Source organism: Vidua macroura, chromosome 6, assembly GCF_024509145.1.
Source record: "Vidua macroura isolate BioBank_ID:100142 chromosome 6, ASM2450914v1, whole genome shotgun sequence".
Classification (NCBI taxonomy): domain Eukaryota; kingdom Metazoa; phylum Chordata; class Aves; order Passeriformes; family Viduidae; genus Vidua; species Vidua macroura.
The window spans coordinates 56,937,404-56,952,116 of NC_071576.1; the positions used below are offsets into that span (position 1 = coordinate 56,937,404).

The 14,713-nt window shown below is 45.4% G+C and overlaps 1 protein-coding gene across 8 annotated transcripts; it reads left to right on the forward strand.

Annotated features, from left to right (window-relative positions):
* The first annotated feature begins 640 nt into the window (after positions 1–640).
* On the forward strand, positions 641–14,505 carry LOC128808402 (mitotic checkpoint serine/threonine-protein kinase BUB1 beta-like). 8 transcript variants are annotated; one of them, XM_053979448.1, is made up of 4 exons: positions 641–694; positions 5,887–5,981; positions 7,630–7,741; positions 8,225–14,505. In XM_053979448.1, exon 4 carries the CDS (start codon positions 8,546–8,548, stop codon positions 10,613–10,615), a length of 2,070 nt encoding a protein of 689 aa, XP_053835423.1. In that variant the 5' UTR covers positions 641–694; positions 5,887–5,981; positions 7,630–7,741; positions 8,225–8,545; the 3' UTR covers positions 10,616–14,505. The 8 variants fall into 8 exon arrangements, 7 of the variants coding, with proteins under 7 accessions (XP_053835423.1, XP_053835420.1, XP_053835422.1 ...); XM_053979451.1 differs by lacking the exon at positions 641–694 and adding an exon at positions 749–792; XR_008437456.1 differs by lacking the exons at positions 641–694; positions 5,887–5,981 and adding an exon at positions 6,978–7,250 and having other exon boundaries at positions 8,225–11,613; positions 13,366–14,505.
* Positions 14,506–14,713: the final 208 nt, after the last annotated feature.

Below are 14,713 nucleotides of genomic sequence, written 5' to 3' on the forward strand. Positions count from 1 at the left end.
GTCTCTTTTTTTTTTTTCTGTGCTGGGCTGTACAAACGCCACTTCTAGGAAGCGATGAAGAAAGGGCCCATTTCGCACAGAGTCACGCTTTTTCTTTTGTAAATGTGGTCTTTCTCCTTGCTGCCAGCTGTGGTTTCGCAACCCTTCCTTGGCTGCGGCTTGTGGTTTAAAACTTTTAAGGACTTTTCGTACAGGCATCATTTATTACATACATATATTTTACATAAGCACGAATTATTCTATAACATATATTACATATATATTTTTCATCCAAAAAGTGAGGTGTTTTTGTGACTCCAAAGCAGAACTCCTCGCCAGTTGCATGAAGTGAGCGCCTCAGGAAAAAAGACCGGATGAATTTAAGACAGAGATATAACGTGGAGAATCAGTGAGTGCCAGCGGTTAGTAGAGGGAAGGGGCGAGAAAACACGCGAGCAGGAACAGGAGTATGCCTTTCAGATGAGATAAACTGCGAGCGCATGAATTTTGAAATTATTTATTTTTTCCCGTCGGCTGGCGCTGGATAGGCGGAAACTACATTTCCCGTGATGCCTTGGAGCGACGCAGGACAGCGCCAATCGGCGGGGGGGCGGGGCATGGCCAATGGGGAGGTGGAAGAGGCTTGAATATTAAGGCGGCGGTTGTACTTGGCCATTTTGCTGGCGGGGACTCGCACGGCCGTGAGCTGTGTGCGGTACGTCCGGCCGGGTGGGGGCGGGTCCGGGAAGGGTTCGCGGAGCCTGCGGAGCTCTGGGCTAAGGCGGCATGAGGAGCGGTGGTGTCTGTAAGGAGGTGAGGGTTGAGGTGCTGTGGGGTTAGAGGTGTGCGTGGCCGAGGTCCGTGGGGTCCGTGGAGAACTGCGGCGGTCTCAGGGGCTGTGAGATGCGCGGGGCTGAGGTTTGTGGGATCCGTGAGGGTTGCGCGCCTGTGGGGTCGGGGTGGGGGCTGAAGAGCGGTGGGCCGTGAGGGACCCTCGGGGATCAGTGGAGTGTGTGGGGGGCTGTGAAGTTCGCAGAACTGATGGCTGCCGTGCCCGTGAGGAGCGCTCGGGAAGCCGTGAGGTGTGTAGCCCGTGAGGAGCTGTGGGTTGTCTGTGGCATTCCTGTGGGGCTGAGGGGCTCTAAGTTGTGCGGTGTGCGGGACTGACAGCTGCGGGATTCGTGAGGCGCGCGGGGCTGAGGGGTACCCGGAGATCCGTGAGGGGCTGTAGTTTGTGAGGTGTGTGGGGCTGTGGGTGTCTCTGGGGGTCTGCGAGGTGCTGTGTGGGGTCCGTGAGGGGCTGTGGGGGTCCGTGAGGGGCTGTGTCTGTGTGGGATCCGTGAGGGGCTTTAGGGTATGAGGTACTTGGCGCTGGCGGCTCTGGCGCTCTGAGACGTGTTTTTGTGCCCGGACAGCGCGGGGTGCCCGGTCCCGGCGTGGGGCGGTGCGTCCCGGGGAACCAACAGCCTCGCCTCCCTTCGGTGCCCGGGAGTCCCCGCCGCTGTGCCCCGCCGCCCCCCGGCAGGGCTCGAGGCTGGGCTGTGCCTCCCGCCTGCTGCAACCCGCTCGTCTAAGCGGTGAAGGACCAGAGGATCCCGACTAAGGCTGGCTGAGGCTCCCCCTGGGCGGAGCACAGCCGTCGGCAGCCCCTGTGAGGAGGGTGAGGGGGGTCTCGGGGCAAGGAAAGGAGGAATCAGTGGGGAGGGAGATGGCTTAATCTTAGTGGCTTTTGCTGCTCATATGGCCTGCTTGCCGTTCTTCACTGTCACGATGGGCTTTTTTTCCCGTATATTTCCAGTAGTGGGGAATTAAGCCCCCAAGTCCCTCTAATAATTGGGTATTTAAGCAGTGTGTTTTGGCTGCACAGAAATTCGGGGTGAATGGGCTTAGGAAAGCTTTCTCTGTCAGGTTTCAGGTCACTACCTCACCTTAGAGGTATCCATTTCTTTTTAAAGACAGGATTAAAGGAGAGGTGGTCATGTCCCAGGAGACAGCCACCCCCTCCTGACCAGGGAGAATGTGCAGCCCCTCAGGCAGGGACAGGTGATGTCCAGCCTGCAGAAAGAACTCAGTGCAGGACCTCAGAAATCTAGCAGGGTAAGGTGGCTGTAAATGGATGAGGAAAAAAGAGGAAGGTGTGTGTAAGCTCATGACTTCTAAACCCCAAAACAGAGGTGGTGTCTTTCTCCTTTGCCTGTGGTTTGTGTCTATTGCAGATTAAGATATAGAATTATGAAATTGTTTGGGCTGGAGGGGACTTTACAGATCATCTGGTTTCACCTTCCACTAGCCCAGGTTGCTCCAAGCCCCATGCAGCCTGGCTTTGGGCACTCCCAAGGATGGATCAGCCAAGGTTTATGTGGGCAACCTGTGCCAGGGCCTCAGCACCCTCCCAGGGAAGATTTTCTTCCCAATATCTCATCCAAAGCCACCCTCCTTTGGCTTAAGGCCATTCCCCCTTGTCCTGTCTCTGCATGCCCTTGTGAATGGTTGCTGTCCTTCTAAAGAGTCCCTGGCCATGTGTACTCAGTTCAAGTTTAGCAGGCTGGTATTGCTCAAATAAGGTTCAAAAAACTCTGTGGAGTTTTAAAATCAAGAAAAGGAAATTCTTGCTAAGCAGAAGAATTGGCAGAAATGTTTGGAGGGTGGAAAAGGAATGTAAGAGGCAAAACATGAGCCCTGGAAGGGGAGAGAAGCCAGGAATTAATTAAATCCATAAGGTAGAAGCGTAAGAGTTGAATTATTTTGGAAAATACAAAGTGAAGGAAGAGCTTGCTGGCTGTCTTGTGCAAAGAAGGCATATACAGCATTCTGCACATCTTGTTTTGAAGTGCTTGTGAGGAAAACAGAAGAGCGCAGATCAAAAGAATTCAAGTGCTGTATCAATGGAATATTTATCCTGGCAATAGGATGACAGAGAGTAGCTTCCAATGGCTTAAAGTAAACATCAAAAGGAACAGCTGTGCTACAGGTGTTTAGGCTGTTCTAGAGAAGTGATGGAAGGTCTTGTGTGAAGGGAATCAATCCTGTGAGATCAGGATTGATTCACAGGTGCTCAGATAAGCCCCAGTGTTGCCACGTTCTTTGTAGCTGAGAAAGGAAGAATAGCAAGTCACGAGATTGATGCCTGGATGTCCTAGGGTGACTTTATGGTGCTTGTGTCCCCAGTGGTCTGTTCTGTTGGTCACGTGGTGTGGAACAGAAGCTTTTCCAGACCATGTTAGAATGACAATGTAAAAGCAAAGCTTTCCTTGAAAGCCTTCAGGTACACAATATGGCAAAAACCAGTGCTCACAATTCAGTCCTTCCATTTGATAGGATTGGGCAATTGGAATATCTGGCCATTATTGTCCAAAGAGAGGAGCAGTTGGTTAGGTAATCTCCCCTCCTGTCTTCTGCCTTCCTTCCCTACCTTTATTATGCCAGTGATTACGTGGTGTAAAATAAAATGTCCTTGGAGAAGTAACAGGCAAGAGTTAACAAAAGTTTAGGAATGTGCCAATAAGCGCCTGTTCACTGTGGGAAAGTGCTGGAAGTTACACTGAGGCATTTAACAGTCTACAGAATCACAAATACATGAAGAATACATAAAAGCTAAAAACTTCAGGCTTTGAGATGACGAAAGTATTTTTGTCTTCTCAATATGGACATTGTTATAAGTGAAGCTTGGTAATAAAATCTTGAATGAGGGAGGGATGCAACCAGGCTAAAATTTAGGGAAACTCCAGGAACATTGTTTTCAGATAGAAAGCAGTTTGGTTAAATGAATGGAAAAGTTAACTAAATGATAGATTTAATATAGCTGAGAAGAGTGAGGAAGAAGTATTAATATAAAATTTCTTTTGCCCATCTCTTTATGCTGCTTAAAACATTCATTCTGGTCTCTGGATGCTTCCATATTTCTTTTAATGTCTGCCCTTAGAGTAGTCTGTGCTCCCCTCTTAATGAAATTTCTTAGATTTACTGGAATAAAATATCCTGTTTCTGGCAGAAGAGAGAAGGATGTTTAATTCTGCCCCACTGAAGGGCAGTTCAAGAATAACCTTTGGTGAATGCTCTGACATATTAAAACCTGCACAGGGAAGAAGGGGTTTCCCTTTCTGCTGGTTTCAAGATGCCTCAGGAAGCAGTTTGGGAAATGATGGAAAAGAGGAGTGAGTTGGTGAAGTATTCCCAGCAAGTAACTTTTTTTGTGCTGAAGAGTCTCAGGGAATTGAAATAGGCAGATGAGAATAGTGTGTTGTCAGACTAAATTCTACCTCTTCTCTTTACTACTGGACTTCTGTGGGGGGACAGCTGAGCAGTAGAGCAAAAAGTACTGCACAGTCAATGAATGGTGTGGACGTCTTGCACCTGGTGGGCCTGAAGCCCTGGGAACAGCAAACAGAATGTAAAGGAGAAACCAGAAAGAATGTTGTGCTTTGTCTAAAGCAAATCATGCAAGTCTGGTTGAGCAGTGTTACCAGGAAACATAAATATTGTGGTTATTGCTTTGGCAGTGGAAAATTCTACCGGAAGCTGTAAGAGCTTATAAACTGAGCTGTAGAAACAATAAATTGGCTTCTTGCTTGCACCAAGCAAAGTCCCATCTCTCAATCGCCCTCAGACCTTGGAAGCTGTTGTGATAAATGGATATGGTTCATGCTGAATTGTTACTATATCAATATTTTAGAAAATAATTGTTATGAAATAAAAAAGAAAAGTATATGTGATTAGTGTTACAAAGCAGATGGGTCCCTTTGTAGATGTTACATGTGAAAAACAGGATACAGGATGTAGTACTGAGATAAGCAAGATCCCAAAACAGAATCGGCCTTGACACAATCCAAGTTGGGACGATTCCAGAAAACAGAATCGGCCTTGGAATGAGCAAAGCTGGGACGATTCCAGGTATGGAATCCAAGTTGTGGTTTTATCTATGAAATTTGGAACATAATGCTTACTTACATAACACAAAGCTTAGTGCACGTACAACCTGTAAAGGTTATTCAGAGGGCAGCGAGGAAGACTGCGAGTCTTCCTCTGAAAAGACCACCGAAAAGCCAGGAGACTCCTTAGCAACCAGTGGAGCATGCACTATGCAAAATAGTGACATAGACTCCAAGAATCGAAAATAGAAGGAGATTTACAGAAAAATGTTGATGAATCTGTGTTAGCAAACAGTATATAAGTTGTGTTTGGATTACTTTGTTTCATATGTGAGGCATGGTGAGAAGCCCTCCCTGTACCCTGGTCAGTTTTGCTTATGCTTTATACAAACTGTAATCATACTTAATTAATCACTGCCAATTTTTTTTATATGCGTCATTATATTTAATATACTTGATTGTATTCATTTATATAAAATTGCTGTTCAATTAAAATTGCTGCTAAATTAAATATTGTTGTTTATTAATTAGACATACAGAACTTCATTCTTAACACTGTTAAGGGATTTTTGTGGTGCTGCAGTGGTCTCTGATGGGAAAATTGAAAAAAAAAACAAACTACAATTCTGGAGGCTGTTGGTGGACAGGGAATGACTATAATCATAGAATTGGGACAATTTTGGCTGTCAAATGAGAACTGTGGCATCTGTGGAAAATGAGGAATACCCAGCCTGGCCAGGATAATGTGTATATATCTCCCTCAATATGTACAAAACATTCCCTCAGAATAAGAGGAACTGGGGCTGGTGAGGACGTGCAGGAGGAGTGTGCCTCGCCTTTTAGATGCCAGTGTTCAGCTGGTGGGCTGTGACTGTGTCATTAGGGAATTCATCTTGGAAAAGTCTCCATCAAGTTTAGTTTTGTCTAAAAGAAAACCTCCAAATGAGCAGAAGATGAGGAAAAGGGAGATGCAGAATGCAGAGGGATGTGGAGAGTGAAAAGAATCGCTGTGTTGTTAATGTTGTGTTTCCTTCCGCAGCGTCCTCGCAGCACTGTGAGCTCTGGTTCGGAAGTGCCCCACCCACTGCCCAGTTTCACCCCCTATGTGGACGAGTCAGCTCAGCCACAAATGATGTGAGTCTTGAGTTGGAGCTGGGGGGATTGCATTTGGAATTCTCAAAGCTGCTTCCTAAAACTGGGACTTGTTTTGCTGAGTACGTAAGCCTGTCGAGCTAGAAGAATTGAAAAATCTGTCAGCCTGGAAGCAATTAGTGCTGCAGCTTGAAGACAGAGGCTTCAGCAGAGGTTGCATAAGGCCATGGGAAGTGTTCAGTGCTGCTCATGGTGTGGGAGCCTATATCATATTCATATATGCTAATGATTTTAATAGCTTAACTCAGTGTGTCTACACAAAACCACAAGGTACCTGTCTTAGGGTGCTGTTTGCTGTGAAAGAGGCCCAAATGGAGGCAGCAAATGTGGCTGGTTTTTTTTCTGTCTTGGGAACTCTGTGCTCAGCATATCTGGAGTTTTATTCTGAACTAAGCTATCAGAGTTGCCATGGCAACAGTGTTGCTTAGGTCGTGGAGGAGTGAGTGTGCTGCTTGTACAGTGCTCCCTGAAATGCTGATAAATCCCAGGAGATGGGGTGGTTTAGTTAGAGCAGAGGAAAACACATTCTTTTGCAAGGTTGCTCTATTTTTCTGTGGCTAACGATGGGCAGGGAATAGACAGGCTCCTTCTGAGAGAGGAGTGGAAAAGACTGTTTGGTATTGGTGACAGTTCCCAGAGGTCTGAATTGCATGGAACCAAGGAATGCTGAGAGGTGGTGAGCAAGCAAGGATTGTGTGTGGACTGCAGAATGGCTCTGCCTGTGGCATTGTTTAGTTGAGAAATATGTAAAATCTGCATTCCAGTTTAAAGTGTAAGACTGTTTCTTTGTCGTGCAAGTCGGTGATGCCACATCAGAGGGTAAAATCTCTTGGCCTGCCCATTTTTCTGGGATGAAGATTTGTTACTTACGGAAGTCAGCAGCTTTTCATAGCAGGGAGAGGGACGGAGTGGGTGGAACTGAGCACCAGGCTAAGTTAGCTCTGAGTGACTTAGGCAGAGACTTGGTATGTAGGTTTAGGTACTTAAGTTGAAATCTTAAAAGTTCATTTTTTTTTCCTGTCTTTGAATCTATTTCCTCATGGTACCATGGATGCCTGCTTTGAACAGAACTTTTAAGACAGGGTATTAACTATTTGAAGTCATGTTGGTTATGCAATTTTGGAAGAACTGTGGATACGATAGAGCCTCTTGGTTTTTCTTTACAGATATAGGTCTGATTCCCCCATGGGCTGCTGTTCCATTTTTCTCTATATTTGATGAATCCTCTACTTTGACAAATAAGAATATAAGGTAGAATTATTCAAGGCCTGGATTTCAAGAGGAAGGAAAACGGAAGCATCAAACCCTTCCTGTAGCAGCTGAAATAACTGATAACTGCAGGGATGTGTGGGGGTGTGTGTTTTGTTTTGTTTATATTGGTAAATTTTATTTAATGACTCAGAGTCCATGATGAGGAAATACTCTTCTGTTTTTCATCTTCAACCTGCAACTGTTTAAGCTGCTCTATAAACTTGCTTCATGCTGGAGAGCTGTATTTATTGCTTACTGCTAGTTCTGCAGTAGAAATTGGTTGATTGAAATGATCAATAGACTTAAACTGTTGAGAGGAATTTGTTGGAGATGGGAAGCTGTTCTAATAAATATGTAACTGACTGTAACTTCTTCTTAGTTGCTCAGCAGATCGTAGTCAGAAAAGTGCCCGTCAGCCTCTCTCTGTTCGTAATCCTGTGGATTCTCTGAGTGCCAAGGAAAGCACAGCAGCAGCAGCAGCAGCAGCCTGCGTAAGGAAACACTTCAGCCCCTGGCAGATTTCCTGCCCAGGAGAGACCAAGGCAGCCTGTGCTGCTGTCAGAGTCAGCTTGGCTGGACTGGCAGCACGTGTGAAACACAAGGAGTCTAAGCTGCTGGCTGGCATGGCAGTAATGGAAGGGGGTGATGATGAGATGATACTGGAAATATCATGTTGTGGCTGTGGCTGCCTTGTCCCAGGAAGTGTTCCAGGCCAGGCTGGATGTGGCTTGGAGCAACCTGGTCTAGTGGAAGATGTCCCTGCCCATGGCAAGGAGGTGGAAGTCGGTGGTCTTTAAGATCCCTTTCAAGCCAGAGCATTCTGGGATTGTGTGCTAAGTAGAATTCATGAAGGCTGAATGTCCTTTTCATGTTGGAAGGTGGTGGAGTGGAAGAAGGGGAAATGTGCAGCTTTTAAATAGAAAAAATGGTCATAAAATCTGCAGGCTTTCACTGTCTCTTCTGTTTTTTTCCAGGATGAGCTGAATGGAATTGAACGTTTGAGTGAGGATGCAATTGTGACAGGCTCCTACAAGAACAAGACCCTTTGTGCCAACCCAGAGGACACGTGTGACTTTAACAGGGCTGCCCACCTGGCCTCAACGCCCTTTCACGGGGTGGTAGCTCAGAGAGTCCCAGCTCCTGCTTTCTCTCAGAGTGAACTGAAGGAAGATAGTCCAGAATCCAAGAGTGCACCTGTGAATCAGGAGGCTCCGGTGTGTGAAGGAGTATATTCTGAAGCGTGGAGAGTTGCAAAGGTCTGGAATTACAATTAAGAAGGTGGGCCACTGGGGACAATGGGAGCTCAAGTGTCAACCAAAGAAAAAGCTCAAGTGTCAACCGAAGAAAAAGCTATAGTGAGTGTATGGACCCTTATGTTGGTCCAACGAGGGATAAAATGTGATAAAAAGGCACTCCGTACTTTATTGCAGTGGTGTAGGAACCATGGGGTAGATGCCACCATAGAAGCTGCATTTATTATTAAAAACTGGGAACGGGCTGGTGAATTGATTTTTGATTCAGCCTCTCGTGGTGATGAGACTGCTAAAAATATTATGACTTCCTGGAGGCTGGTGCTGGATACCTTGAAACTGCTGAAACCTGAGCAAAATGCAAAAGCAGCAGCTGAGGCACCACCGGCACCATGTGCCAAGACACCCGGTGATAGTGGAGCTCAAAAGGGAGCGGTTGGGAGAGTAGGTGCCACATTGAGTTCGCAGGTGGAAACGACGGGCGAGAAACTAGAAGGGAAGCAGCCGTCATCCGTGCCTCCTATCTCTGCAACTCCGCCTGCGCCATGTACACCTACACCCCCGTGTCCTGCACCCCTGGTTACCACAAACCCAGTCTCTCCTCCTCTGCCTATGGATGACTGGAGTGATGATAAACTTCTGCTGACAGCCCCGCCAGTGCTTGATAGGCCCAATCACAACCTCAGCATGGAAACAGGAGCCGGGAGCCAAGCGGCGCTCGGTGCTGAGAGTTCCACCAGGGAGCTGCCAGCACTCGGAGTGGCAGGACACTGCATCCCACCGTGTCCACAGCCAAAGCCTGAGAAGCCCAAGGAAGCCCTTCCATTAACAGATTTGCGGGATCCTAAAAGGCGAAGCCCAAGTTGTCGCCCCCCTGCTGGCCCTCAGGAGGATGTTTTTACCATGCAACCAGTGTCAGCTGCTATCTCAGGATATGATCGAGTTAGGTCTTGGCAGCATTTTAAATTGGAGGCATTTGCTAGTGGGGATCTCGAAATCGCTGAACGACTTTCTGTACCAATGCCCCGTCTGTTCTTGGGTGGCCAAGAGCCTGTGTGTGGGATGACTGGGGCTACTATCTCAGCATACAATCCAGTTAGCTTTTGGCAACAGATGAAATCAATGGCAGTTGCTAATGGAGATTACGAAGTTGCTGAACTAATTTCTTTACCTGCATTGCCACTGTTCTCAAGTGGCCAAGAGCCGCAAAACAATGGGACTGCACCCTACATATGTGTCGCCTTTAAAATTCTCTCCCAGCTACGCCAACTAGCCACCCAACATGGACTGGGCTCTCCAGTCGTAGCAAGGATGTTACGGCTTCTAGCTGAAGGTGAAATGACACCCTTTGATATCAAGCAAATAGCGAGATTGCTCTGTAACCCGATGCAATACCTAATGTTTGAGTCCACCTGGGAGCAATATGCGGAAAAGCAAGGGCTGCGTAATTTAGCGCTGCCGAAGCAAGATCCATGCTTTGGGGCAGGGGTCCCTCAACTTCTGGGATTGCCTCCCGTAAATAACCCACAGTTGCAAGCACGCCTAAATCCTTTGATATTGGCGCAGGCAACAGATTTAGGAATGCAGGCCCTGATGGAAGTGGGAAACATGGCATTGGCAACACCAACTCAGAGTTTTGCAAAAATTAAGCAGGGCCCCAAAGAGCCTTATATGCAATTTATAGAACGATTAAAAGATGCAATGGAAAAGCAAATAGTAAATAGCGATGCAAAAAATCTGTTGATACTGTCATTGGCACGAGACAATGCAAATGAAGACTGCAAGAAAGCTATAGACCTATTACGAAGAAAAAATCCATCCTTAGATGAAATGATTGATGCATGTGCTGAAGTTGGAACTGTATCCTATAAAATGTTTGCTGATTTGTTAGGTGATTCCTTGGCAGCTACTCTAAGGTCATACCAATGCTATGGATGTGGGCAACTAGGCCACAGGAAAGCAAATTGTCCCCATAGGTCCAACTCATTGGGAACATGCCAGAAATGGAGACCTGTGCCTGTAGTGGGAAACTGTTACCGATGTGGAAAACGCGGTCATTTTGCCAAGCAATGCAAGTCCAAATTCCACGCTAATGGACAACCTCTTAGTGGATAGGGAAACAGGAACAAGAGCGCCTAGGGGAAGAGCTTGCAGACACAAGCACCTTCCTGTTCTCCAGTGCAGGCCTATGTGACCGGCTCACAGGGAAAACAAGAGGATCAGCTGTCATGGATGTTTCTATCACTGACATTATAACTTAGAGACTCATTAAAGGTATATAAAATCCCCCTCGAGGCCCATGGGCCTACTGGGAAAGGATTAAGTACATTACTATTAGGATGATCAAGTGCAACGTTAAAGGGTATTTTTGTCCACCCTGGAGTTAGAGACGCAGACTATACTGGACAAATATGTGCTATGGTATCAACACCTACTCCTCCTGTACCTATTCCAGCTAAAAGTTGTATTGTTCAACTTGTACTTTGTTCAAGTCTTGTGTTCCCAAAACAGACTCAAAGCTGCGAGAAAACTGAGGCTTTGGCTTGATGGGGGAACCTAAAGTATACTGGACTTAGGTTGTATCTGATCGAAGACCAAACGTGGTTTGTACTCTTACAATGCCTCAGGCAAATCCATCCCACATCAAGATTAGTGGGATGATAAATACTGGAGCAGATGTTACTATCATATCTGCTAACACATGGCCTCAGTCATGGCCCACCACAGCTGTAGGATCTGTTATTGCTGGCCTTGGAGGTACCACACAAAGTTACTTGAGTAGTAAGCCTGTGTTAAAAATCCAGAAGAACAGACATCCACGACCCATCCCTATGTTACTGCTGTGCCACTCACCTATGGGGAAGGGATGTCTTGTCAGCATGGGGATGGGAACAGATTTTTAACAGGGGCCACTGTGCTGAAGGGTATAAAGCATCCTACATTAGCCTTAAAATGACTCACTGAATGACCTGTATGGGTTGATCAGTGGCCCCTTGAAAAAGAAAAACTGAATTCTCTTTAATTGTTGGTTAAAAAACAATTAAATCAAGGACATATTGAGCCATCAGCAAGTCCATGGAACACCCCTGTGTTCGTTATTAAAAAGAAATCAGGTAAATGGAAGTTACTCCATGACTTAAGAAAAAATAATACAGTTATGGAAATATGGGTGCTTTACAGCCTGGAATGCCATCTCCTACTATGATACCTGCTAGTTGGTACATTTTGATTGTCAATTTAAAAGACTGTTTCTTTACCATTCCTTTACATCCTGATGATATCCCAAAGTTTGTATTTACAGTGCTCTCTGTCAATCACGCAGCAAAGAAGGCTTTTTACAGATTCAGCCAAAATTGATGCAAGCACTGCAAGAGTTTGGGTTGCAAATTGCACCTGAAGAGGTGCAACAACAACCCCCCATGGAAATACTTAGGAGTTAAAATGTTAGACTAAACAATACAGCCACAAACAATTCAATTTTCAACCAAGACCCAACATTAAATGATGCACAAAAACTTCTAGGTATCATCAACTGGGTGTGACCCTATTTAGGGTTAACTACCCCACATTTATAATCCTTGTTTAATATTCTTAAAGGTGACCCTGAGTTAACTTTCCCAAGTGTTGTGGTTTAACATAGCTTGTTTTTTAGTTAAAACCTGTTTTGCCCTCCTCCTAATCCTTATCTTGCAACAGAAAATGAGTAAATAATTCTAGTGGGTGCACTGGCATTTGGCCAGTGCTAGACCCACTACGTTAATTGGTGTGTTGGCTGGAAAACTGGGATTGGCAAACCAAAACCATTACACTTAATTGGTGTTTCCGCCCGGTTACCGAAACCACTACATCTTTTGGTGGAGAATGCATGCAATTGGTGAAAGCTATGAGATAATGATTAATTAGGAGAAATAAAGGGCAAAGCAAGTATTAAGTCATAAGTTTAAATAGAATGATAGTGGAAAATTTATATTGTAATTTTAGTGAAATGTCTAGGGGTGGAGAATTTAGTGTAAGAATTTTTTTCCTTCTGTTTAATTTAGTAGTTTTTATTGTTATAAGTAGAAGTTGCATATTGAATGTAATTTTGATACTTTTTTAAAGTGTATTCACAGAGACAAGGGGTGAAGAATGTCATGGTTTAACATAGCTTGGTTTTTAGGTAAAGAGAAAATCCATCAGTTATGGAAGTGATTTTCTGTGAGGACTGCTAACAGCTTTCTCTGGACCCAACAGAACCAATCAGCTGGCTAGTTTTGAATATTGACACCTTGTTAAACCACTTGAGGTAGCTGAACACACCTCTGTGAAATCACATTTAAAAATGAATAAAAGCTCTCTTGCTTCTGGCTTTTGAACAGGTAACTGGACACTGGCCAGGCCAGGCTGCGTTCCACCACATGGCCCACATGACCTGCTAGGGCTGGGCTGGGCCCTGCTCTGCTGCAGCGCTGGCCGCACCGTTAAATCTGATAATGGCCCTGCCTATATCTCGCAGAAAACTCATCAATTCTTGCAATTATGGGGCATGTTGCATCTCACTGGCATTCCTCATTCCCCTACAGGCCAAGCCATTGTTGAGCGTGCCCACAGCCCTCTGAAGTGCATTCTTGAAAAACAAAAAGGGACAATGTCTGGTGAAACCCCTCGAAGTAGGGTGGCCAAAGCTCTGTATACACTGAATCACCTTATGATATTGCCAAACTCTGAAAACCCTATTATTTTAAATAATTTTTTGTCATTGCAGTCCTCTAGTGATGTCCAGTTGCCGAAGCCTAAGGTATGGGTATGGGACCTCATTACCAGCAAGTGGGAAGGTCCCTGGGACCTTGTCACCTGGGGGCGTGTTTATGCTTGTGTTTCTACAGATGCCGGTATTCGATGGGTACCTGCCCAGTGTGTGCACCCTGCTCTACCTCTGCTCTGGATCACAACCAGCAATGCCTCTCTGACGGCCCCTCAGCTGATGGCTGTGGAACAGTAACAATGTTTGGGTATGGTTGCTCCACGCATTGAATCAGATGTGATTTTGTGCATCTGTGGCACAACCAGAACGACCTTTTCACACCTGCTTAGTGGGGCATCCTACACACACAAAGTATACAAGTAACACAAAATGTTGTCAAAATGTGATGCTCTTCCCAGAACAACTGTAATGCTAAAATCCCCTGTATGGAACTATGGGATGTTTTGGATGACAATTTCCCTATTGCTTTACTTGAACCCCAAGAGTTAGACATTTTAGGGACATTATCAGAAGAAGGATGTGTAATTACACACTGCAACATGATATGTGAGACAGAATTGGAACAGTAAAGCAAAATGTTACCCCTGATAGTTTCTGGATTAAATAATTGGCTTGCTTTGTAGCAAAAAGGGTAAATGAAACTTCCTTAATTTTGAGTGCTTTGGCTATAGATGTAGATAGCATGCAGCATGCTATTGATTTTTCTTTTGTTAGCTCATGGACATAGTTGTGAAGAGTTTGATGGCATGTGTTATATGGAGGATTTTCTGGGATAGATCACTGGCTGGAAGGGTTAAGTTTATCAATCTAGGTGAAGAGCCTCATTCCAACTGGGCTTATAATTTTTTGTATTGCCATAATTGTTTTGCTCATTGTGTCATTTTTGTTATCGTGTCTGCAAAAGGCCCTGCAGAGCATGATAAAGACAGTCTTTGTAGTTGAAAAACAAAAAGGGGGAACTATGATGGCTAACAGCTGGCCTGAAGGCCTCACAGACACAAGTAACCTTGACCTTGACTTGATCAGCCTGTACCTGTGAAAAAAGGAGGTAAAAATCTTTAAGGAAGAAAGCACTGGAAAGTGGAAGGACTTAACTGCAAGGACTCGATGCTGGCCAGTCTCTGGGGAGCGCGTATGGGGGCAGCTATTGGCCACTGAACTGGGTGGCAACAAGTCACCAGCCAATTGTGAACAACACACTGCTTTTCAAAACCATATAAATATGAGCTGTGAACAATAAAGATTGCTATTGATGCTTGAACCTTGGAGTGTTGTGTCCATCTCTACTACAACACAAAAGGGTATGGGAAGTGTTCAGTGCTGCTCATGGTGTGGGAGCCTATATCATATTCATATATGCTAATGATTTTAATAGCTTAACTCAGTGTGTCTACACAAAACCACAAGGTACCTGTCTTAGGGTGCTGTTTGCTGTGAAAGAGCCCCAAATGGAGGCAGCAAATGTGGCT

Excerpts from the sequence above, each read along its gene's own strand:
- LOC128808402 (XM_053979448.1), top strand. The coding sequence starts at position 8,546 with ATGGGAGCTCAAGTGTCAACCAAAGAAAAAGCTCAAGTGTCAACCGAA.